Source organism: Lipotes vexillifer, unplaced genomic scaffold, assembly GCF_000442215.2.
Source record: "Lipotes vexillifer unplaced genomic scaffold, Lipotes_vexillifer_v1.1 scaffold1701, whole genome shotgun sequence".
NCBI lineage: Eukaryota > Metazoa > Chordata > Mammalia > Artiodactyla > Lipotidae > Lipotes > Lipotes vexillifer.
This window is the reverse complement of record NW_006794217.1, coordinates 357,048-380,801: the sequence shown is the minus strand read 5'-3', so window position 1 is coordinate 380,801 and position 23,754 is coordinate 357,048. Positions and strand designations below refer to the sequence as shown.

Sequence of the window (23,754 nt, the reverse complement as noted above, 5' to 3'; positions counted from 1 at the left end):
TTCCCTACATCTTACCAAATTCTTAAAAAAATTTAAAGTCAAGCAAACTTTTTCTTTTTTAATTTATTTTTAAATTTTATTTATTTTTGGCTGTGTTGGGCTTTGTTGAGGTGGACGTGTTTCTCATTGTGGTGGCTCCTCTTGTTGTGGAGCATGGGCTCTAGGCGCGTGGGCTTCAGCAGTTGTGGCACATGGGCTCAGTAGTTGTGGCTCGCGAGCACAGGCTCACTAGCTGTGGCGCACGGGCTTAGCTGCCCTGCGGCACGTGGGATCTTCCCGGACCAGGGCTTGAACCTGTATCCCCTGCATTGATAGGCAGATTCTTAACCACTGCACCACCAGGGAAGTCCCCAAGCAATCTTTTAAAGGCCAACCAAAACCCAACATTCAGACCATGTAGGCTGCTTGATGTCTGACCCTGAGCCTGGCAGCCAGCATCCTTTCCCATGCCTGTTACTAGATGAACAAATTGTGCCACTGTCCCCGAGCCTGGAAGGATCCCAGATGCAGTGACGGTGCTCAGGACCTGGACCTGCACGTGATGGGGAGAACACAGTCTCCGGGGTCTAGACGTGAGCCGCAGCTCAGAAGAATCGGGTCACCAGTTGCCCTCCCTGCCAGGCCCTGTGCTGACCCGGAACATCGTGTGTCAGAAGTGAAGCCGTCACCCTCAGGCCCTCTGGTTTACTTCCGGTCTGCTACTTTTGGACTCAGTCAGGACTTCAGTCTTTTCAGAGGTATCACCTCAAAGCCCAGGGTCAAAGCAAAACAAGCGTGACTGGAGGGTCCACTGTAGCCCAGAGCTCTGCTGCTGCCAGGGTGCACTGTGGCCAGGAGCACGGCATGCAAGACCGCGAGCTCGGAGTCCCGCTGCCCTGCTGGTCCTACCCTAACCCCCGGGGCGGGAGGCCAAGTGGGCACAGAGGGTAGGCAGCACCTGGGGGAAGAGCACGGGGACGCCACTGAAGACCATGGGCCACACAGGATGCCATGCAAAGTCACGCTTTCAAGGTTTAACATAGGGACTTCCCTGGTTGCCCAGTGGTTAAGAATCTGCCTTCCCGGGCTTCCCTGGTGGCGCAGTGGTTGAGAGTCCACCTGCTGATGCAGGGCACACGGGTTCGTGCCCCGGTCTGGGAGGATCCCACATGCTGCGGAGCGGCTGGGCCCGTGAGCCATGGCCGCTGAGCCTGCAAGTCCAGAGCCTGTGCTCCGCGGCGGGAGAGGCCACAGCAGTGAGAGGCCCGTGTACCGCAAAAAAAAAACCCCAAACAAAAAACAATCTGCCTTCCCATGCAGAGGACGCAGGTTCGATCCCTGGTCCAGGAATGAACATGCTGCAGGGCGACTAAGGTCACACGCCACAACTACTGAGCCCATGCACCACAACCAGAGAGAAGCCCATGTGCCACAACCAGAGAAGCCCGTGTGCTGCAATGAAGAGGCCACGTGCTGCAACGAAAGATTCCGCGTGCCGCAACTAAGACCCGACGCAGCCAAATAAATAAATAAACAAAATTAAAAACGTGCATCGGCCTCTATGTCACACTCGAACTAATTCTTCCAAAAAAAAAGGTTTAACATCAAAACGTGCGCCTGGGCGGACTTTAAAGACCCACGTTACAGCAAGTCTTCACTATAGAGTTCGTGGCATCTTTTTTTTTTTTTTTTTTTTTGTGTTTTCTGATGATAAGCATGCCAGAAATGTACTCCATGTTTAGGGCAAAATATCCAAGAACGAAACTTAAAATTGATCATGAAAAGGTATATATATATATAAAATCAAGCGTTAACTACATTCAGATAATACAATATTGTTATAGACACAACAACAAGGATCAGTTATACTGAAGTTCAGGTGTACTTCTACTTCTGTAGCTCACTATCCATGAAACGACGGGTAAAGGCAGAAATGTCTTACGTATGTATCTTATGTTACTATAAAAGAACATTTAACTTCATAGTGTGCATTCCTTTTTTAAAAAATGCCATCTTTTGTTTATGCTCATGCTTTGCAAATCTGTATTTTAATCCATGTCTATTCTTTATGTTTATAGGGAGATTTGCTATCAGTTATTTTTTTTTTTTTTTTTTTCTTGCGTTATGCGGGCCTCTCACTGTTTGTGGCCTCTCCCATTTGCGGAGCACAGGCTCCGGACGCGCAGGCCCAGCGGCCATGGCTCACGGGCCCAGCCGCTCCGCGGCATGTGGGATCCTCCCGAAACGGGGCACGACCCCGCGTCTCCTGCATCGGCAGGCGGACTCTCAAGCACTGCTCGTGGCATCTTTTAAATTAAGGTTTTGTTCCTTAAAACAGCTGTTCTCTGCAGGTTGAGAGTGACCGTGAGTGACTCTGAAGAACCAGGCCTTGGCGTGCCGCCTCCCGGGTGGTGCTGAGCAGCTGTGCCCATCTGTGCCGGGGCTGCTGGGGCCACCACGGGACCAGCGCTCCGAACCCCGCCCGGGGCGCCCGTCTGAGGCTCACCTGAGTGGGCAAGCACCACGTCAAACTGCAGGAACCCCGTGGAGTGGCCGGTCCAGTCCCGGTGCGAGGCAGCCAGCCGCTCCAGGAGGGCGCCCACGTGCGCTCGGAAGAGGTCCTGGCTGCCGTCCACACTCTCCACCGCGGCCAGCTCGGCCAGCGCCTCCTGAACCTGGGGGAGCAAATGACAGGCTGGGACAATCTGATCTTGGGACTCACAGACCCCACTGGAGACCCGTCCTCACCACCTGAGGGAGGGAGAGCCACTCGGGCACATGCCACGTGGCCCGGGGCTCCCGCGACGCCCCTGCTGTATGAGAAATAATGAAATGGGCAAACGAGCATCTACGGGCAGTTCAGGTACAGTCCCCCCACCCCCCATGAGGCAACACCCGGGGCAGGGCAGTCCCTGCAGGGCGGGAGGCTCACCCTGGAGGCCCAGCCAGGCTCCATCTATGGAGAAGGGGGAGCAGGCAGTTTCAGGGCCGGCACTGAACAGACTTAAACCACGGGTGCCAAAGATGGGCCCACGTCCTCGCTCTCAGAGTGCTTCACCTGACCAGACCGCTGGCGACAGCGTGTCTGCTGCTCTGCGGGCAAAGAGGAGACGGAGGCCCGGACCCTCCTCCCCCAGGGCTTTAGGAACAGGACGCCCCCAGCACGCTGTGCAGCTGTCCCGGGGCCCCAGTCTGGCCTGCAGACTCACCCGTAATGACAGACTCGGCTTTTCTAGTATTTACAGCCCTACAGTGATGACCTCCCTGCTCGGACACGTGCCCTCCGGAAAGGGGGTTTTTAAAGAGAGAAAGAAAACACAGTTTACGAAGGCCCCGGGGAAGGGGAGGGCAGGCGGGGAGCCTCCGGGACACAGCGTGGATGGAGAGGGGAAGAGAGAACCAGGGGGAGAAGCCGGGTTCTCAGCTTGGGGAGAAGTGATCAGACAGCCGGGTCTCTGGATGGTCCTCACAGCCACAGGGAGCTGGATGTCAGAAGATTTTAAGTTAAATACAGAGCCCGGGGTGGGGGGGCACCTCCCCGGAGGTCCAGTGGTTAAGACTCCGTGTTTCCAATGCAGAGGATGCAGGTTGGATCCCTGTTTGGTGAACTAAGATTCCACATGCCTTGCGGCACAGCCAAAACAATAAAGAAGCAAGGAAGTTCAATGGAGAAAAGAATTTGAAAAGAAAATACAGAGCCAGGAGAATGGAAACAATTGTGTAAAGATGGGCTGCAACTAAATAGGAAAATCATGATATTATTTTCTCTCCTGACCTCCGGTGCACGTGTGTATTCTTAACCTCCCTCAAACACAGATTTAAGACGAGGGAGCCCTCGTATATTGCCTGTTTCTCCAAGATTAAGCAGCCGGCCTCACTCTGAGATCCTGAAGCCAATGGGCAGTTGGAGGGAATTTAAAATCCCGTGTGCCCCTGAGGCCGCCTAGAGAACGAATCATCCCGCACGTTCTAGACTCTTTCATCTTAGGTAGACAGTTCGCTGGGCCAGCCCGAGGCTTGGAGTTTGACAGCAGAGACTGACAGATGGCAGCCTCCCGTCCAGGGGCTGAGGCAAAGCAGGATGGCCCCCTTACCTTGGCACCAAGGCCCGCGGGTCCCCACAGCGCCAGGACAGTCACCAGCACCTCCATGAGCGGCACGCCAGCCCCTCGGCAGTCCTCCCGGCTCACGGACACCACGGCCTGCACGCACTGCAGCAGGCGCTCCCCGTACAAGCGCTGCGGAGAGAGCAGGGCACCATCAGCCACCCCTGCACCCGCTCAGCGGCCCAGACGAGGCCCCACTGACCAGGGCCATGGAGCCACGGCGATCCCGCGAGTGGACTGGGCCAGGATTCTGGCACATCAGCCATAAAAAGGGTGCCCCTCTGCACAACCGGGAAACTGAATCCCTGTTGAATCCCCGAGAATCAAGGAATTCACGGCAACTTTGTTAAGTGCTTAACAGTATTTGAGTTACATTTTTAAAAAGTTTGCATGTGTTACTGACACACACTGTAGAAGTGACAAGTGGAAGGACAGGGAATCTGGATTTGCTCTCAGTACCCCAGCTCTTCCCACCCCACCCCCAAAGTCAGAGAGAAGCTGGACCGAGGGGGACGTGGCTGGAACCGGGCGGCAGGCACGACGGGTGCACACTGCTCCCCTCCCCTTCTGTGCACTTCTGAGTGTTTCTATAATACTAAGAAAAATAAAATTCTATGATTCAAAGATGCTTCCAGACTGCCGGGGGTCAAGGTGACACCCCGGTTGGGTCGAGCCCATCTCTCACCTCCCGGGCTCCAGCCTCATCCACTGTGAAATGGGGGCCAGGAGTGGGCATGGGGTGGGGGCCCCAGAGGAAGAACCGCCTAGAACACCCCTCCCACATGCCTGCTCTTCTATGTTTCATAAAGGACAGAGGGAACCAGGGCAAAATGCTTAAAGTGTTTTTTTTCACTAATGGGGATGTGAGCTCAAAAGTATGGTGAAGATTTGGCTAGACAATGGATTGGTTCTAAATTCGGAATCAGCTCTAAAATCCTACGACTCATTCACAAGTGATATAAATCAGAGAAGTTTAAACAAAAAATTCACTGTGGCATGTCCCCAGCCACTCGGGGGTCCTAACTCCCCTGAGGAGCCAAAATTGGTGTTTTATTCAAATACCTACTTTTCCCACAGCCCCATTTCTTTCAGACCTGGATTGACTGATTTTTTTGAGGGCATGATTTTGGCTAATTTCTAAATGACCTACAATACATATTTAAGGAGCTACCATTCTTTCAATTAAAATAAACAGGGATTGGGACTTCCCTGGTGGTGCAGTGGTTAAGAATCCGTCTGCCAGTGCAGGGGACACGGGTTCGAGCCCTGGTCCGGGAAGATCCCACATGCTGAGGAACAACTAACCCTGTGCGCCACAAGTACTGAGCCTGCGCTCTAGAACCCGTGAGCCACAGCTACTGAGCCTGCGTGCCACAACTACTAACGCCCACACGCCACAACTACTGAAGCCCACACACCTAGAACCCGTGCTCCGCAACAAGAGAAGCCACCGCAATGAGAAGCCTGCGTACCGCAACGAAGAGTAGCCCCTGCTCGCTGCCTGTGCACAGCAATGAAGATGCGATGCAGACAACAATAAATAAATTTTAAAAATTAAAAAAATAAATAAACAGGGAGTTGCTCTCAGCATTGGCTGAGCCATCTCACGACACCTCCAGATGCTGGAACTAACCAAAGGTCTGTGTCCTTCACAAGCATTGCCCTCCTGCTGTGAACACGGCACCACCTCTGAGGAAACGGGGCCTTAACGTTCACAGATTTCGCGATATTTAACCAGAGGATTTTCAACACCTACCTACCTACCTACACACACACACACACACACACACACACACACACACACACACACACACACACACACAAAAAGAAAACAAGACACAGAGGAAACTGACACAGAGGGAGATCCCACAACTTCACTGGAGAAAGCGCCAGGCACTCCCATCCCAGACCCCACACCCGATTAATGAGTAAACAGGAGGAAACGAGTTACTCCTGTTTTATCAACCGTTTCTGCATCTCAGTCCCCTGTCGATAAACAGCCAGACTTCAAAGCAGAGGCTCCGGTCCTGTCAGCTGAGCCCAGGCCCAGGCAGACGAGCAGGACGTCTCTGGGGCCCTGTTGGCTCAGGCCGGGGCTTTACCTTTAGTTTGGTCTTGAAGCATTTGAGGCCTGTCCTCACAGTCCCTGGAGAACGACTGTAGGAAACACTAGGACGACCCCTCCCTGTGCGGAGGCCGTGCATCCTGGCCACAGGCGTGCGAGGATGGGAGTGGGTCACATGACTGGGGTTCACACCGGCTGGTCCCTTGGCCAAAGGCTGGAACGTGTCTAGAGACACGTGTGTGGATGGAACTGTCAGGAAGGGGCCCCTCTGTTTGCAGGACCGAGTAAATCTTTCCTGGAAGGATTGGAGGAAGAGGAACCAAGTGTGCGCTCTGAACTAGATGGATCGAGGGACCAAGGTTTCCTGTAACAACACTCAGGTGTGAAAAGACGTTTCCTTTGCTGTACAGCTTGCAACACGTGTACTGAAACACCTACACAAACTTTCAAGCTGCACCTTCTAGAACAGAAATGCTTCTGGAATGAAAATCCTTGTTGGAACCAGTTGAGTAAAAATGTGGAACTTTTTTCCACATTTTTAGATAATCATAGTTTATCTTAAAAATGGGTTTTGGGAAAAGTTGAAATACGGTTGAAAACACCAGAAGCAGGTGAAAAAGCCCACGAACGTCCCCCTTCCAAGACCTCTGTTCCATCCCCCCCATCTGTGTTTCAGAAGCTGCCTTATAGGCTTATTAAGATGGTTCCCACAAGACTGTGAACGTATGTCAGAGTCAAGGCCAGATGCAGGTGTGGAAGTGCATCTCCCAGCGGCTGAGCGGTAGCCTGGCACCCCTGTGATCCAGCTCTGTGGCCGTGGCAGCCACTGTCAAGTGTCAGCTGTGCGGGGCCAGCTTCCCATGGCCCAGGGGGCCTGCGGTGCATGGGTCAGACGCCTGGCGAGGCAAACCCTCGTTGCTCTACAGAGAGATGGGAGGGTGACTGGCCAATGCCAAGACTCAGGGTTTAAGCCCATCACAGCCACGCGAAAATAAGGTCACTACTTTTCCTTCAACAGCAAACAATTGTAAATTATTCCAAATGACTAAGCCTAACTACCTACATTGTTTCAGCTTCAGATGTAACGGATTTACTGCTCGATTTAAGACAAAACAGATCTGTAACCACCAAGCAGAGCTCCCAATAACGGTTGCCAGATCAGGTTGCCTGTTGGAAGCCCCGTTAGAAGCCAAGTGACGGGGGTAAGAGTAAGCTCACCATGGAGATACCGCGTGTGACGTGGACCAAGAGACGGGGTGTGGACTCACAGGTTCTCTGGGGGAGGGGGGGGTCTCCAGCTGAGACCACCCACAGCAGCGCCACCCGTAGAGCAGAACTGCCCTCGACGACGGACGCGCTCTATCCGACACCGCCCAGTGCTGGCCACACGGGCTGCTGGGCGCTCGACATGTGGCCAGCGTGACTGAGGAACTGCCTTTGCACTTTGCTTCATTTTACTTTAAACGGCCGCCATGGAGGGTGGAGAATGGGCCAGGAGGCGCGTGGGTCCAAACAGGACACCAGGGCCGCACCCCAGCTACCATGCCGGTCAGATGTCCCCGAGAGGCCTATGGGACTGACAACCGCTATGTGTGGATGGTCCCACAGGGGACCGAGTCACCATGGAGATGGGTGGACTCTACGATCCCCCCAGCCCCACCCTCTCCCACGCACGCTTACATTTTCAGACCCTTGGCAGATGTGAGCGTGGGCCAGCTCCACGGCGATGACCTTCACGTGCGGCCGGAGGGCCTCCCTCGGGCAGCCTCGGATGATGGAGGCAAAGACCAGGAGGCCGGAGGGGGAGGGAGACTTCCTCAGCATCGACAAGATCAACTTCAGAAACACCTCCGGGCTGACGAAGGTCCCGATCAGCTCTGCGGATCTCGTGCACTGAGGGAAGACGGAGGAGGACTGAGGCTGCCGCCCCTCTCAGCCCCTCATTGCTCTGCGTCTGCCGTGCCCGCTTTCACCTGCCAGAAGCAGCCCTGCAGGCCCGTCTCTTCCTAACATGTGCTCAAACGCCCACGAAAACTGGTGAGTCCCCTCATGAGCTCAGAAGTGCCAGGGGAAGGAGTTCATGCCGTTTGGCGGGGGCAGGGCTGTCAGAGAGTCCTCTCTGAGGCCCGGCTGCCTGAGCGGGACTCATGGGGCCGGCTCTGCACGTCTGTCCGAACAGTGACCACTGCACTGGCCTGCGGGTGGAGGATGTGTTTACCTTCAGACACAGGGCCGCTCACCTGCACATGCTTAAAGAGCACCGTTAAACTCCATTTTTTATGGGCACGCAGACTGGATGCAGAAGGCCGGGGAGAGCCCGGGGGCCACAGAAACACCTACACCTTCACACAGGGGCGACTGCGTGACTGCTGGTATGTGTCCAAGTTCACAGATTGCAGAACTAGGGAGGGTGCATGCAGCCCCTGAGGACAGCGGAATGCCACTCACACTGCGGACCACGGCCGCCTCCTCGTCGGCGCAGGCGTGGAGCAGCGTGCGCAGGATGGGCTCCAGGTGCTGCGTGATGTGGCCTTCCGCGTGCAGCAGCAGTACCGCCAGCAGCTGTGCCGACTTCACCCTGGTCGCCACCACCCAGTCGGTGATGTCGTGACAGATGGCGGGAAGGATCTTGGAGAGGTTTCTGAAGACCAGCTCCCGGCAGCCCAGCCCCGGGCGGCTCCCTGTGGGTCATAAAGATGGATGGGAACCCGTGAAATTCACAAACAAGATCTCAACGATTCGTGTGCAGTCACTTACTACACATTCCTCACTTAAGGCACACCTACGGGTTTTATTTTGAGGTCTTAAAACACTCAAACCAACTCTGAAGACAGAAATGAAGCCACAAAGTGTCATAATTTACTAAGTTTTTACAGCGATCCTGAGGTGTGACACACAGTAAACTACATGCTCGAAGGGCACAACTCTGAGGTTCTGACAGATGGATACCACTGTGAACCATCACGGCCATCAAGATAATGCGCACCTGTCACCCAGAAGGTCCCTGTGCTCCCGACGATGCCCTCCCCTCGCCCCGGGCAGCCCCCGTCGGCTTCCTGTCGCCATGGGGAGCCGCAATTTCTAGATTTTCTGTGAGTGCAGCTGCGCAGCACACGCTCCTCTCTGCCTGGCTTCCTCCGCTCTGAGGCCCAGCAAGTGGTGGGGGGCGCCGCCCCCTGCTCACTGCTGAGCAGCATTCCAGCACACGGAGAGACCACAGTCTGTCTGTCTACCTGCCGGTGGACGTCTGAGCGGTTCTGCCGTGGGCTGTCGCCGACGAGACTTCTCTTGGGTGGGCGCCCTGGAGCACCATGGTTAAGCACATGGAAGGTGGGCACTATACTGATTAAGAAATGGCCGAGTGGTTTTACAATGCTGCTGCACTGCTGTCTGCCCTCCCCAGCCGTGCACGAGGCCTGAAGCTCCTCCACATCCGCACCACACCTGGCACGGGCAGTCTTAGGTCAAACCTCCAGGCAGGGAGGGGGCATCTCCTTGTGGCTTTGACGTGCACTCTCCTCACGAGCAATGCCCTGGAGCACTGACTCATGGGCTTGTTTGACATCTGTGTGTCTTCAGTGAAGTGTCTTTTCAAACTTTTTTTGCCACTAAAAAAACTGGACTGTGTTCTTGATATTGAGTTTGAGAGTTCTCTCTGTGCTCTGGACACAAATCCTTACGTAAACGATTTGCAAACATCTCAGTCTGTGCCCTGTCGTTTCATTCTCTTAATGTCTTTCAAAGAGCAGAAGTTTTCATTTTGATGAAAAGCAATTTATCAGTCATTCTTTTGTGGAGTGTATTTAGGTCGTACCCTTAGATCCACATGGCATTTGGGGTTAATTTTCGTTTATCAGGAGGGTTGGATCCAAGCCCACTTTTTTTGCACATCCAGTGATTCCAGCACCATTGCTGAGACGTCTTTTCTCCCCTTGTCTTTGCAACTTGCCAAAATTCAGAGTCCACATGCCTGTGTCTGTTTCTGGACCCTGCTCTGTTCCACTGGTCTGTTGGTCAGATTTTTTATTTTTTTAATTTATTTTTGGCTGTATTGGGTCTTCGTTGCTGCGCACAGGCTTTCTCTAGTTGTGGTGAGTGGGGGCTACTCTTCATCGCGGTGCACGGGCTTCTCATTGCAGTGGCTTCTCTTGTTGTGGAGCACGGGCTCTAGGCACGTGGGATTCAGTAGTTGTGGCACACGGGCTCAGTAGCTGTGGCTTGCGGGCTCCAGAGCGCAGGCTCAGGAGTTGTGGCGCACGGGCTTAGCTGCTCCGCGGCATGTGGGATCTTCCTGGACCAGGGATCGAGCCCGTGTCCCCTGCATTGGCAGGGAGATTCTTAACCACTGCGCCACCACGGAAGTCCACGTAGGTCTGTTTTTGTGTTCATAACCTCACCATCTTGATTACTGCGTTTTTATGTCTTAAAACCAGAAGTACTCATCTTTCAACCTGGGCCTTCGTCTTCAAAGTTTTGGCTGTGCTAGGTCCTTTTCGTTTCCTAGTGAATTTCAGGATAAGTTTCTCAATCTCTATAAAAAAGCCTTCGAGGATTTTGATTACAAGATTTTGACCTTAAAGACTCAAAACAACTCTAGAGATAGAAATGAGACCGTGACATGTCAAAGTTTAAAGCGTGTTTTAGTAAAAAGAACAGCTTGTACCATGAGGCCTCACTTTGGATTTTTGTTCCTGTTACTTTTCTCTTTTTATGGTATATGAGAGAATTAGTTCTAATGTTTCAGATTCTGCTGGCGGTTTAAGTGAGCTTGTTATAATTTTGTAAAAAACAAAAAGCAAAACAATAAATGCCCTTTTCTTCCTGACGACATGTCCCTTGTGGAAAGGTTGTGGGATGAGGGGACAGGTTAGGACCGTCTGGGGAGTGGTCCACTGAAAGGCGGGCACACAGCCTGAGAGGCATTTCCATAGATGCGCGCCTCACTGTGAAGATGGCTCTGAAGCCTCCTTTCCTGTACTTGATACGGCAGACATGATAATTTAAAAGATGGTGCATTCTCAAACTTTACTAAATCAGAAAAAACCCTGCTGGCAACTAATTTTTGTACCTTTTCCAAAACATGCGTGATTTCCCCTTATAGCAGTTGTGCGGTGTGGGAGGTGAAGCTGCATGAATAAACATGTGGACCAAAAAAAAAAAACAAAACACGGGCCTCCCAGGTATGGGGGAGGAGCCGCCTTCTGGGTCTCACAGTGAACAGCAGCGGGTGCACACGAGGTGTGAGCAGTTGTCTTCATGCTGCCCTTCGTGCAAGGTGTCCCCTCCAGGGCGGCCGTCCGAGCCTGACTTCACCTGACTAGGGCTGGAGGGGCCTGCGGGCCCTGGTCCCGGTCTCTCCCATGGTGCTGCCCATCTGACCTGGTGCATGTGTACCAGGCTCTGTCCCTGCCAGCAGCACTCCACCATCGCTCCACTGTAAGAAGACACCTGCAGACAGACTGCAGTGATACAGTCTGATCAAGTTCAGTGGAAGGGACTTCGTTCCTAGACAGAAAGTGTTTCCAGAGCAGAAGAAACTAGACACGTGTAGGGTTGAGGGGCAAGGAGGGGGGCCGCAGCCCGGCGGGCAGGGGGCTTCCTTGGAAACGCAGCCTGGATCTGACTCAAGAGCTAAGGGAACACATGGCATGCCCGCGCACACACACGCACCCGCGGGCGCTCACGGTCTGGCAGAGAACCATGACGAGAGGCAGGACGGGAGGTCCAGCAACGGGAGGCTCTGTTCTGAGGGTAGCATCACCCGGAACACGAGGACTGCGTCTCACCGGCTACCTGTGTGTTTGCTTCTCCAGGTGAAGCTCACAGAACAGCTTTGTGAGGTGACAAAACACCACCCATTTCCAACGTTTCCCCATCAGGCTCACGCTCCTCGGCTGGCCGCGCCCTCACGTACCCAGGGAGGCCCGCCCAGGACCGCGAGGGAGGCCCTTCCCGCCGTCTGGCTCTACCTCCGGGACTCGCCCTGCCGCACCACTGGCCTGGGCTGGCCGCGCTCACCTGGCGAGGGGTGGTGTGCAGGGGGCGGGCCAGCGAAGTCCAGCTTGTCCTTGAGTTCCTCCTCGTTCTCCATCTGCCAGTGTAGCCCGACCTGCTCCCAGAGGCCGGCCGCCCCGCACCTGCCGCACAACACAGACCCAGGTCGGGGGGCGCCCTCGGCGGGGCGGCTGGGTCTCTGCCCGAGGGAGCTCACCAGTGAGTCTGCCATGCCTCCATCACTAACCCAAGCAAAGTGCTAAAGATGCAAAACTGTACTGTCAAAGCCCCATGGCCTCCCAGCACACAGGATGCGGGGACACAGTGGCTCCCGCAAGACTCTGGACCAAAGGAAACAACCACCGCCATAAACAACAGCTTAGGAAAAGCCAGCGCCTGGTGAGGTGAGCAGGAGGGAGGCGCGCGGTACGGCGGCTCTGGGGCGCGACGTGCTTGCCCTGGCACCCAGAACCTCGGCCTGTCTGCCACGTTGCCACTTACGCGATCTCAGGGATCTCGTCGTCGAGGCCGCTCAGGAGAAGCGGGATGAGCCTATGCAAGAATGAGTAGCGGTCCCGCAGGTGCAGCAGCCAGCCCCCGACCATGCGTGCCACCGCCTGGCGCACCTGCAGGCAGAGGAGGGTGAGCGGCCTTCAGGCGCGTGGGGCCCGCGGCAGCCCCAGGACCCCGTGCGGGCACACAGGGGCCCCAGAGCCCGCTCAGGTGCTCTGGCAGCTCTGCATCCCCATCTCGGGCCTGGAACAAGACGCCAGCACCCTAGGTCTCGCTGCTTCAGCCCCTGTCCCCTGGGCTCAGGCCGGACCCGCCACTGGCCACAGCAGGTCCTACAGCCCTGCCTCAGCCCTGTGGCACGTTTGCGGCCTCCCGTGTGGGAACCTCCTGGCTGGGCTGGGCACTGGCCACCTATGTCCAAGAAGGTGATGTGCGTGCCTCTACCCACCTCACCCACCGCAGGGAAGAGGTGAGCTTCATGTCGCGTGTGACCCAGGGAGCAGCAACAGGCCTCTGTTTTTATCATGTTCTGATTGGACCCAAGGATTCCGATGCCCGTTCCAGTTTAGTCGGGCAGGATCCCACCCATGGGGGCTCGGGTTACATCACACCCCGTGGCCCCCGAAGTAGCCAGCGCTGGACGAGCAGCAGCCGCCTTGCCTCGGCTTCAGGTTCCTCCTCTACGTCACTGCAACTCACCTGCGAGGTAAGGTTCATTCTTTCATCCGCCCCTCCCCTCCCCTTCCATCTACCCCCCCCACCCCGTGGCCCCCTCTGTCATTCCTGCGCGCCAGTGAGGGGCTGGGGGCCAACCAGACCTGCTCCCTCTCCCTTCCACCAGGGTTCTGGCCCAGGGCAGGTGCGCACAAGCGCCCAAGGGCCTGAGCTGATCGCCTGTGGGGCGCCAGCAGCGGGGCAGGTGGAGCTGTTCCCAGGCAGGCTCCCGGGCAAACACCTATACGGTCACATCCTTGGAGCCTCAACAACAGGGTCAGTGCTTTATCCCAACTACACAAAGCACACAGAACTCCGTCTTCTAGATGAAACACCCACAATCAGAGATGAGCAATGTGCACAGGGAGCGCCCGACGGTCAGGGTGAGCCGGGGGCAACCGATGGCATGTGCCTGTTTATGGGCAGTGACTTAACCTGAGCTGGGTGCTCTCACCTGGATGGTGCACTCAGGGGGGCGGGGCCTTTCTGGGCCTGGAGGAAGCTGTGACAGCCCTGCTGCACCGGGACACCACCCCTTCCCACCTCCTTGGACATATCCTGCAGACCTCAAGTGACCAGGCTCCCGAGGGAAAAGCGAGGCCATCCCTCTGGGTCTCCTGCTGAGAAAGTAGGGAGGGACAGGCCTCTCATCACTTCCTGGGTAAGTGATCAGAGCCTCTAATCTTCCTGTGTAATAGAACAGGCCCCTGGAGCCATTCTGGCTGTCTGCACACACACTAGCACAACTGTCCTGACTCGTGCAAGTTCAATGTTTCATTGAATAAAGCAACTGTGACCAGCACGTAGAAAGGTGCTCAACATCACTAATCACTAATCCTCAGGAAAATGCAAGTCAAAACCACAGGGAGATACCAACTCACGGATGCAGAGGAACTGGAAACCTTGTACATTGCTGGTAGGAATGCAAAGCAGTGCAGCCACGTGGAAAACACTTTGGTGACTTCAACAAGCTACACATGTGTTACTGTAGGACAGACACAGCAGTTCCACTCCTGAGTGTTTACCCGAAAGAAGTGAAGCAGGACTCAAACGGATCCCTGCACACCATCGTCCTCAGCATCTCTAGTCACAACAGCTAAAAGGTGGAAACAACCCAAGAGTCCATGGACGGATGAATGGAGGAACACAATGTGGTCTGTCCACACGATGGATGTTATTTAGCCTTAAAAGGAGCAAAGCACTGATACCTGCCACAGACGGGTGGACCTCACCAACACAATGCTGAGTGAGAGAGGCCAGTCACAATAGACCGCATCCTGATTCTACTTACATGAAACAGCTAGAATTGTCAGATCCAGAGAGACAGAAAGATTAGAGGTCATTGGGGGGTGGGGGGGACGGGGAGTAATTGCTTAACAGTCACAGAGTTTCTGTTCGCGATGATAAAAAAAGTTTTGGATGGTCATGATGGTTGCACAGCACTGTGAATGTACTTAATGCCACTGAACTGTGCACTTAAAAATGGCTAAAATAGCAAATGTTGTTATAAACAATTTATGAAAAAATTTTAAATTAATGATGTAATATATCAAAAACATTGAACACTTTAAGTGACGGAATTGTAAGGTATGTAAATTATGGCTTGATAAAGCTGTTTTAAAAAATGAAACAAATCAAGATAAAGAGTTAATTATATGGGAGCCCCCATAAGATGATCAGCTGATTTCTCTACAGAAACACTGCAGGCCAGAAAGGAGTGGCAAGATATATTCAAAGTCCTGAAAGGGAAAAATCTGCAACCTAGGATACTCTACCCAGCAAGATTACCATTTAGAATAGAAGGAGAGAAAAAGAATTTCTCAGACAAGCAAAAACTAGAAGAATACAGCAATACTAAACCTATCTTAAAAGAAATATTGAAAAGTCTTCTCTAGATAGAAAAGAAGCGAGAAGCTATAGGAAAGAGAAAAATCACAATTGGAAGGTAAATCCCTTAAATAAACCAATATACAGGTTAAAAAAAATGTAAAAAATTTTTGTGACAGCAACAATAACCACAATCAATGACAAAAGGATAACTATGAAGATGTAAAAGAGGACATCAAAATCATAAAATGTAGGGGGAGAAAAGGAAGAAAATGTAGATTTTTTTTTTCTTTTAGAATGTGTTTGAGCCCATAATGACTATCAGTCTAAAGCAAGTAGATATAATTATGGGTTAACATACTTGAAAAACAGGGTAACCACAAATCAAAAACATACAACAGATTCACAAAACCCAAAAACAAGAGAACACAAGCATAATATAAAAGGAAATCATCAAACCTCTGGCTAGGCTCACCAAGAAGAAAAGAGAGAGGTCCCAAATAAATAAAATAAGAAAGGAAAAAGGAAAAATAACAACTGATACTGCAGAAATACAAAAGACCATAAGAGAATACTATGAACAATTATATGTCAACAAATTTGACAACCTAGAAGAAATGGACGAGTGTCTAGAAACATACAGCTCACCAAAATTGAAACAAGAAGAAATAGAAAACTTAAAACAGACCGATTACTAGAAGTTAAGTAGAGTCTGTAATAAAAAAGCTCCCTGGGCTTCCCTGGTGGCGCAGTGGTCGAGAATCTGCCTGCTAATTCAGGGGACACGGGTTCGAGCCCTGGTCTGGGAAGATCCCACATGCCGCGGAGCAACTGGGCCCGTGAGCCACAATTACTGAGCTTGCGCGTCTGGAGCCTGTGCTCCGCAACAAGAGAGGCCGTGACAGTGACAGGCCTGCGTACCGTGATGAAGAGTGGCCCCCGCTTGCCACAACTAGAGAAAGCCCTTGCACAGAAACGAAGACCCAACACAGCCATAAATAAATAAATTAATAAATTTAAAAAAAAAAAGCTCCTTGCAGGGAATTCCCTGGCGGTCCAGTGGTTAGGACTTGGCGCTTTCACTGCCAGGGCCCAGGTTCAATCCCTTCTTGGGGAACTAAGATCCCACAAGCTGCATGGTGTGGCAAAAAACAAACAAACAAAAACAAAACAAAAGCTGCCTGCAAACAAAAATCCAGGACTGGATGGCTTCACTGAGGAATTCTACCAAGCATGCAAAGAACGTACACCTATCCTCCTCAAACTCTTCCAAAAGACTGAAAAGGAGGGAACACTCCCAAAGACATTCTATGAAGCCACCATCACCCTGATACCAAAAAGAGACAAAGACACCACCAAAAAAGAAAATTATAGGCCAATATCTTCGATGAATATAGATGCAAAAATTCTCAACCAAATATTAGCAAACCCAATCCAAGAACACATAAAAAAGATCATACACCACGACCAAGATGGACTCATCCCAGGGTCACAAGGATGGTTCAACATATGCAAATCAATCAATGTGAAACACCACATCAACAAAAGACAAAAACCACATGCTCATCTCAAGACATGCAGAAAAAGCATTTGATAAAATTCAACATCCATTCATGATAAAAACTCTTACCAAAGTGGGTATAGAAGTAACGTATCTAAACATAATAAAAGCTATTTGAGACAAACCCACAGCCAACACAATACTCAATGGTGAAAAGCTGAAAGTCTTCCTCCTAAAATCTGGAACAAGACAGGGATGCCCACTCTCACCACTTCTATTCAACATATATTGGAAGTCCTAGCCACAGCAATCAGATAAGAAAAAAGAATAAAAGGTATCCAAGCTGGAACAGAAGAGGTAAAATTCTCACTATATGCAGATGACATGATACTATATTTAGAAAACCATAAAGACTCCACACAAAAACTACTAGAACTGATGAACAAATTCAGCAAAGTAGCAGGATACAAGATTAACATACAGAAATTGGTTGCATTTCTTTACACTAACAATGAAACATCATAAGGAAATTAAAACAAAAAAATCTTTTAAAAATTGCAACCAAAAAATTAAAATACTTAGGCATAAACCTGACCAAGGAGGTAAAAGACTTCTGTGCTAAAAGCTATAAAACATAAAGAAATCTATAGTTTAATGTGATATATATCAAATTATCCATGACATTTTTCATAGAGTGAGAACAAATAATCCTAAAATTTACATGGAATCATAAAAGATCCAGAACTGCCAAGGCAAACCTGAGGAAAAAGAACAAAGCAGAAGGCATAACCCTTCCAGACTTCAGACAATACTATAAAGCTACAGCAATCAAAAGAGCATGGTAAGGGCTTCCCTGGTGGTGCAGTGGTTAAGAATCCGCCTGCCAATGCAGGGGACATGGGTTCGAGCCCTGGTCTGGGAAGATCCCACATGCTGCAGAGCAACTAAGCCCATGCGCCACAAGAAGCCACCGCAATGAGAAGTCCGTGCACTGCAACAAACAGCAGCCCTCGCTCGCTGCAACTAGAGAAAGCCCATGTGCAGCAACGAAGACCCAACGCAGCCAAAAATAAATAAATCTATTAAAAAAAAAAGCATGGTATTGGCACAAAAACAAACATATGGATCAATGGACTAGAGAGCCCAGAAATAAACCCACACAACTATGGACAATTAATCTTTGACAAAGGAGGCAAGAATACACAATGGGGAAAAGACGGTCTCTTCAGCAAGTGGTGTTGGGACAGTTGGACAGGTGCATGTAAATCAATGAAGTTAGAACACACCCTCTCACCATACACAAAAATAAACTCAAAATGGCTTAAAAACTTAAAGACATGACACCATAAAACTCCTAGAAAAGAACATAAGCAAAACATTCTCTGACATAAATCATACAGAGGGTCAGTCTCCAAAGCAATAGAAATAAAAGCAAAAATAAACAAATGGGACCTAATCAAACTCACAATCTTTTGTACAGCTATGGAAACCATAAACAAAACGAAAAGATGACCTATGGACTGGGAGAAAATATTTGCAAATGATGTGTCCCAGAGATTAATTCCCAAAATATACAAACAGCTCATACAACTCAACAACAAAAAACCAAACAACCCAATCGAAAAATGGGCAGAAGACCTAAATAGACATTTCTCTAAAGAAGACATACAGATGGTCAACAGGCACATGAAAAGATGCTCAACATTGGTAATTATTTGAGAAATGCAAATCAAAATTACACTGAGGTATCACCTCACACAGGTCAGAATGGCCATCATTAAAAAGTCTACAAATAACCAATGCTGGAGAGTGTGGAGAAAAGGGAACCCTCCTACAGTGTTGGTGGGAATGTAAGTTGGTGCAGCCACTATGGAGAACAGTATGGAGGTTCCTCAAAAAACTAAACCTATAGCTAACATATGATCCAGCAATCCCACTCCTGGGCATATATCCAGAGAAAGCCATAATTCGAAAAGATTCATGCACCCCTGTGTTCACAGCAGCACTATTCACTATAGCCAAGATAAGGAAACAACCTAAATGTCCATGGGCAGATAAATGGATAAAGAAGATGTGGTGTATATATACAGTGGAATATTACTCAGCCATAAAAAAGAATGAAATAATGCCACTTGCAGCAACATAGATGGACCTAGAGACTGTCATACTAAGTGAAGTAAGTCAGAGAAAGACAAATACCATGTGATATCACTTATATGTGGAATCTAAAATATGACACGAACCTATCTATGAAACAGAAACAGGCTCATAGACATAGAGAACACACTTGTGGTTGCCAAGGGGGAGGAGGGTGGGAGAGGGATGGAGGGGCAGTTTGGGATTAGCAGGTGCAAACTAGTATATACAGGATGGGTAAACAACAAGGCCCTACTGTAGAGCACAACATCCTGTGATAAACCATAATGGAAAAGAATATGAAAAAGTCTATATGTGTAACTGAATTACTTTGCTGCACAACAGAAATTAACACAATGTTGTAAATCAACTATACGCCAATTCAAAAAAAAAAGAAGAAAGAAACAAATCAAGAACGTGTGATTGGAGGCAGGGTGGGTTGCTGCGAGCAGCCTGGGGCCAGACCCAGGCCTGGAGCAGGAGGGCCCTGCGTACCTTACAGCAGCCCCGAGCCTCGGACGTGGAGGACTTCCGTGGGAAGGACTGAGATGATATTTAATGTATGGATGGACAGGACACGAAGAGGCTGGCACTTCTGCTGTCGGGGCCACAGGGGCCACGTGCCGACCACCCTGCAGGTCCCCCACCGGCAGCCACCACTCCTCCCACCCCAAGGGACCGGAGCCCTTCACCCCATCCTCCCTTTGGGAGAGAGCCTGCCCTCACAGCCTTCACTCTGCTCCCCACGGCCTCAAATCCACGACACGCCCTCTGAGCTGGTTTCTGCCAACAAAAGAGCTGGTTCTCTCACCTCCACCTGCCTGCCTGTCTTGTCTGTCTGTCTCCTCAGGCCCCAAAGCCAATAGAAGGAATTACCCCAACACACCAACCCTGGCTCCATCCTCCTCCCAGGCCTCGTTTGCCAACCTCTGCAGCTTTTTGATTAAATCACCTTGATGGAGGAGGATGTTACAGATGCTTCTGCAAACCGTGGAAATACTCAGTTTAGAGTTTCTTCCTAAAAGGAAGCAGTCCTCTTCCCCATTCCTTAGAATTAAGAATAACTAATATATTAAGACGACTCAGGTCTCCCCCAGCTTCTCAAAGACGTGAAATAGGAACACCTGTGACCGCGAATGATGGAAGGACATTTAACGTCACATATAGTGTCTTTAAAAAAAGACAAAAGTGAGGGAGTGACAAACAGCACACTGGCACACTTCTGGTGGAGAAAAGGGACTGCCTGGAGGAGAAACTCTGGTTACCTGGGGGACATCATCAAAGAGCCGCTGAGCAAAGTGAGGAAGGACGTCGTCCACTGACTTCCCGCTGCCAAACTGGATCACCGTGCCCGTGGCCTCGATGACGGCCACCCGTACCTTCCAGTGCTGGTGGGAGATGGACTGCATCAGGGGGCCGATCAGGGACTCCGACTGCATGTGGAAGTGGTCTGTGGGGCGGGGAGACCATCAGTCACCAGGGGAGCCTGTGAGCGTCAACCCTGGCCCGGCTCCCTTGGGCTGGCCACACACAGCTTTGTACCCCCAGCACCAGGAGAGGTGCAGAGTTGGACGTGTGACCCAAACAACACCTCTCCGACCCAGAGGCTTGGGAGGACCAAAGGGAAAAGGCTGGGGCTGGACCCATCTCAGCTGAACACAAGAGCTGGGAGGGGAGAACCTGAAGCTGCAGATGGCTGTGACAGGCACTCCAGAGTACGCTGAGTGGGGAGACACTGTGCGTCCCCACCTCTGGATGAGCCTGCAGGCAGACACCCAGCACAACCGCAGGAAGCTGGATCAGCACCGCCTCAGGCAAAGTCACCCCACTTCCTAAAGGTCTCACAGGAAGTCACGACCAAGGGCTCTTCGTGACAGCCAAACGAACCCTCTGGTTTAGCAGTTGTGCCGCTGCTTGAGACCCTTCTGTAAGGTCGCTATTTCAGTGATACTTGGGGCGAGTTCTTTCAACGTTCGGGTCCTCAGATCAAGGCAGGCTCTGGTCCACTAATGCCCAGTGTGCGGGGAGCCAGAGGAGAGACCCCGCGCGAAGAACTGGGGGGTGGGGGACAGAGGGGACGGCGTTGAGACGGGGAGATGCTTCACTCGGCAACCAGCGAGCATCCACTGCGCGCAGGCACTGCGCTCCGGGCTGCGGGTGCAGCAGGGCTCGGACCGGGGCGGGCTTGGGGAGGGGGCGACGTGGAAGGAGACAAGGGCGGGCACCTGGCGTGGCGCGCGCCAGGCCCGCGGCGCACTCGCAGCTCTCTCGGCGCACGGCGGCGAAGGGGTCAAGCAGCGTGCAGCGCAGCACGCGTATCGCGTCGTCCAGGTGGGGCGCGAGCGCAGCGCCGCTCAGGCGTACGGCCAGGTGGAGCAGCTGCACTAACGCCAGGCGCAGCTCCTCGCAGGCCTCGGGCGGTGGGCGGCGCGCGGGCTCGGGGCCGGCCAGGCGCGCGGCGAGAGCGGGTAGCAGGCGCGGGAGGGCGTCACGGGGCCGCGCGGCTCGCCGCAGGCCCAAGTCCAGCAGGTGCACGGCCAGCGCGCGGCAGCCTTCGGCCGGGTCGGCCAGGCAGCGCAGCAGGCGCGGCAGCAGCAGGCGCGCCCACGGGCCCTGGAAGGCGGCTGCGGCGGAGGGGTCGCCGTCGGGCGCCTCGGGCCGCGCCGCCTCCAGGGTGCGCTGCAGTGCCTCCAGCGCGCGCCGCCGGCCCAGCTTGCTGTCAGCCTCCAGACCGGGCAGCATGCGGCTCAGTACGCGGCTTAGCTCCGCCGCCTCGGCCGTCTCGGCGGCTTCCGCCGGGTCCGGGGACGCCGCGGCCTCGGTCGCCACCAGCGCCGCCATCTTCCCCGCGTTGCTAGTCACCAGGGGAGACCGGCGCTTTTACGACGGTCGCGGCGCGGATTACGGCGCGTTTTCCGGTCGGCTCCGAGAGTAACTTTATTGGCAGCTCGGAACACTGACAGGACACGGCCGGGGGGCGGGGCCGGGGCGGGGAGTCGGAGGGCTGAGGGGACGCGGGCCAGGCCGGGGGTCCTGGGCAGGTCTGGAGCCCGATATGGTGGCCGCTGCGGACTTGTGTTCAGTGAGGCGTGGTGGTCGTGCCCTTTCGTGTCCTCAGGTGGCTACTGTGGCCCTCACATCTCCTGCATGCCCGGGTCGGACCAGTTCCGTCGGAAACGGTGACGTGGAGCGGGCACCTGGTCTCTCCGGCTCGGGTCTTGGTCTAGTGGGTGACACGGTAATCAGCGTGCGGTTACCGTGGTCCTGAGGGATGAAGGCCAAGGAACTTGGTGTAGACTGGAAGGCTTCCTGGAGGAGGTGACAGCCCCAGAGTAATATAGGGGGTAAGTAAGAGTTAACTAGGTGAAGGGGGAGTGAAAGCGTTGCAGAGGGAGGGGACAGCATGGGCAAAGGCCTATGGTGGGAGTGGGACTGCTCAGTTGTGCCCCCCAAAGTTCACGTAGTGGAGTCCTGACCCCCCCAGGACCTCAAAACATGACCTTACTTAGCAATAGGGCCATTCAGACTCATCAAGTTAAGAAGGGGCCATTAGGATGGGCCCTAATCCATATGACTGTGTCCTTATAGAAAGGGGAAACTGGAGACAGACAAGCCCACAGGGAGAACGATTATGAACATGGATGGCCATCTGCAAGCTTAGGAGAGCGGCCTGGAACAGACTCACTCCCTCAACGGCTCTCGGGGGAAGCAGCCTCTGACACCATGATCTTGGACTTCTGGATTCCAGAACAGTGGGGAGATAAATTTGTGTTGTTTAAGCTGCCAGGTTTATGGTACTTGTTTGGGCATCCCCAGGAACAAATACCGGGAGGGGGCCTGACACTGTTCCGGGAAATGAAGAAAAGTGCCCTGTGGCTAGAGCCCAGGGGCCCAGGGGGGGCAGGGTCCTCTGGGTGGCTCCACTGGGTCCCAGTGGGGGGCGCAAGGGAGGATTTAAGGTGGAAGAGTTTCACGTAAGGTTTGTGTTTTTAGAAAACTGCTTTGGCTGTTGCGGAACAGGTTAGCAGGGAGCCAGGCAGTCGCCACATGAGGCCATTGCGAAGGCCGTGCTCTGGCCGAGATGAGTGAGTAGACACTTAAATGGGGGTGGTGAACTTCCTGCTCCAGAAGGTGCTGCAGACTCACTTTCCCGGCTGCTCCCCACGAAGTATAACTAAGTACCTCGCAGCTAGTTCAGCAGACGATGGGGAAAGGCTCTGAGCTGGAAAGGAAGCGGGCCGACTGGGGACTCCAGCACTGGAGGAACAGCCATGGGATGGGTCCCTGGGGTTTCTCTTTCTTGCTTACAGGTTCCTGGAACAGGCGCTAGAGGGCGCTGCAACCCAGGCCTGCCAACAGGCCACTCACGGAGTACACGATCACTGCCTCGGCATCTGTTCTGTGTGGCCCGCTGCCTGCGGGGCCTTGAACTGACAGGAGCCCTCCCTCGAGTGCGTGACCTAGATGACAGCCTGCAGAGTCACCAGTAAACCGAAGTTCCTGATGTGACCCCCCCCCCAGCACCCTTGTGATAACCTCTCTCCCTGTGGGCCCCATAGATTAAACCCCTGTGAAGCTCACCAAAACCCTGCTCCCTCTGGTTTGAACTGACCTATCCAGCCTTAGCCCAGGAACCCCAAAGCACAGCCCTGTGGACCTAATACAGGTGTGCGCCCCGGGTCCTGACTCCTGGGCACTGTGCCTGTACCTCCTCCAGGACCTGTGAGTCGTAAGCTTCTCTGTTCCGCTATTTCTTGAGGTCTTTGTTTAACCACCAGGCAGCCTGGCCACATGCCTTCTGACACTGCAGGCAGCACCCACAGGGATGGAGTGACAGCCGGGGCAGCACCGGGGGAATGGAGCAGACAGGAAGGGCATTGCAAGGGCTGGGGAAATAAAACTATCATTGGAACCACAGG

General features: G+C 52.8%; 1 protein-coding gene across 1 annotated transcript in view; it reads right to left on the bottom strand.

Moving 5' to 3' along the window:
• DNAAF5 (dynein axonemal assembly factor 5) overlaps positions 1-21,676 on the bottom strand; it is a 35,728-nt gene extending 14,052 nt beyond the window's left edge. The window contains exons 1-8 of the mRNA XM_007467081.1: positions 21,061-21,676; positions 20,101-20,285; positions 12,646-12,770; positions 12,169-12,287; positions 8,599-8,831; positions 7,831-8,043; positions 4,074-4,217; positions 2,486-2,654 (exon numbers count right to left, since the gene is read on the bottom strand). Of these exons, the coding sequence (XP_007467143.1) occupies positions 2,486-2,654; positions 4,074-4,217; positions 7,831-8,043; positions 8,599-8,831; positions 12,169-12,287; positions 12,646-12,770; positions 20,101-20,285; positions 21,061-21,676 (1,804 nt within the window). The remainder of the gene's footprint in view (positions 1-2,485; positions 2,655-4,073; positions 4,218-7,830; positions 8,044-8,598; positions 8,832-12,168; positions 12,288-12,645; positions 12,771-20,100; positions 20,286-21,060) is intronic.
• Between the last annotated feature and the right edge of the window lie 2,078 nt (positions 21,677-23,754).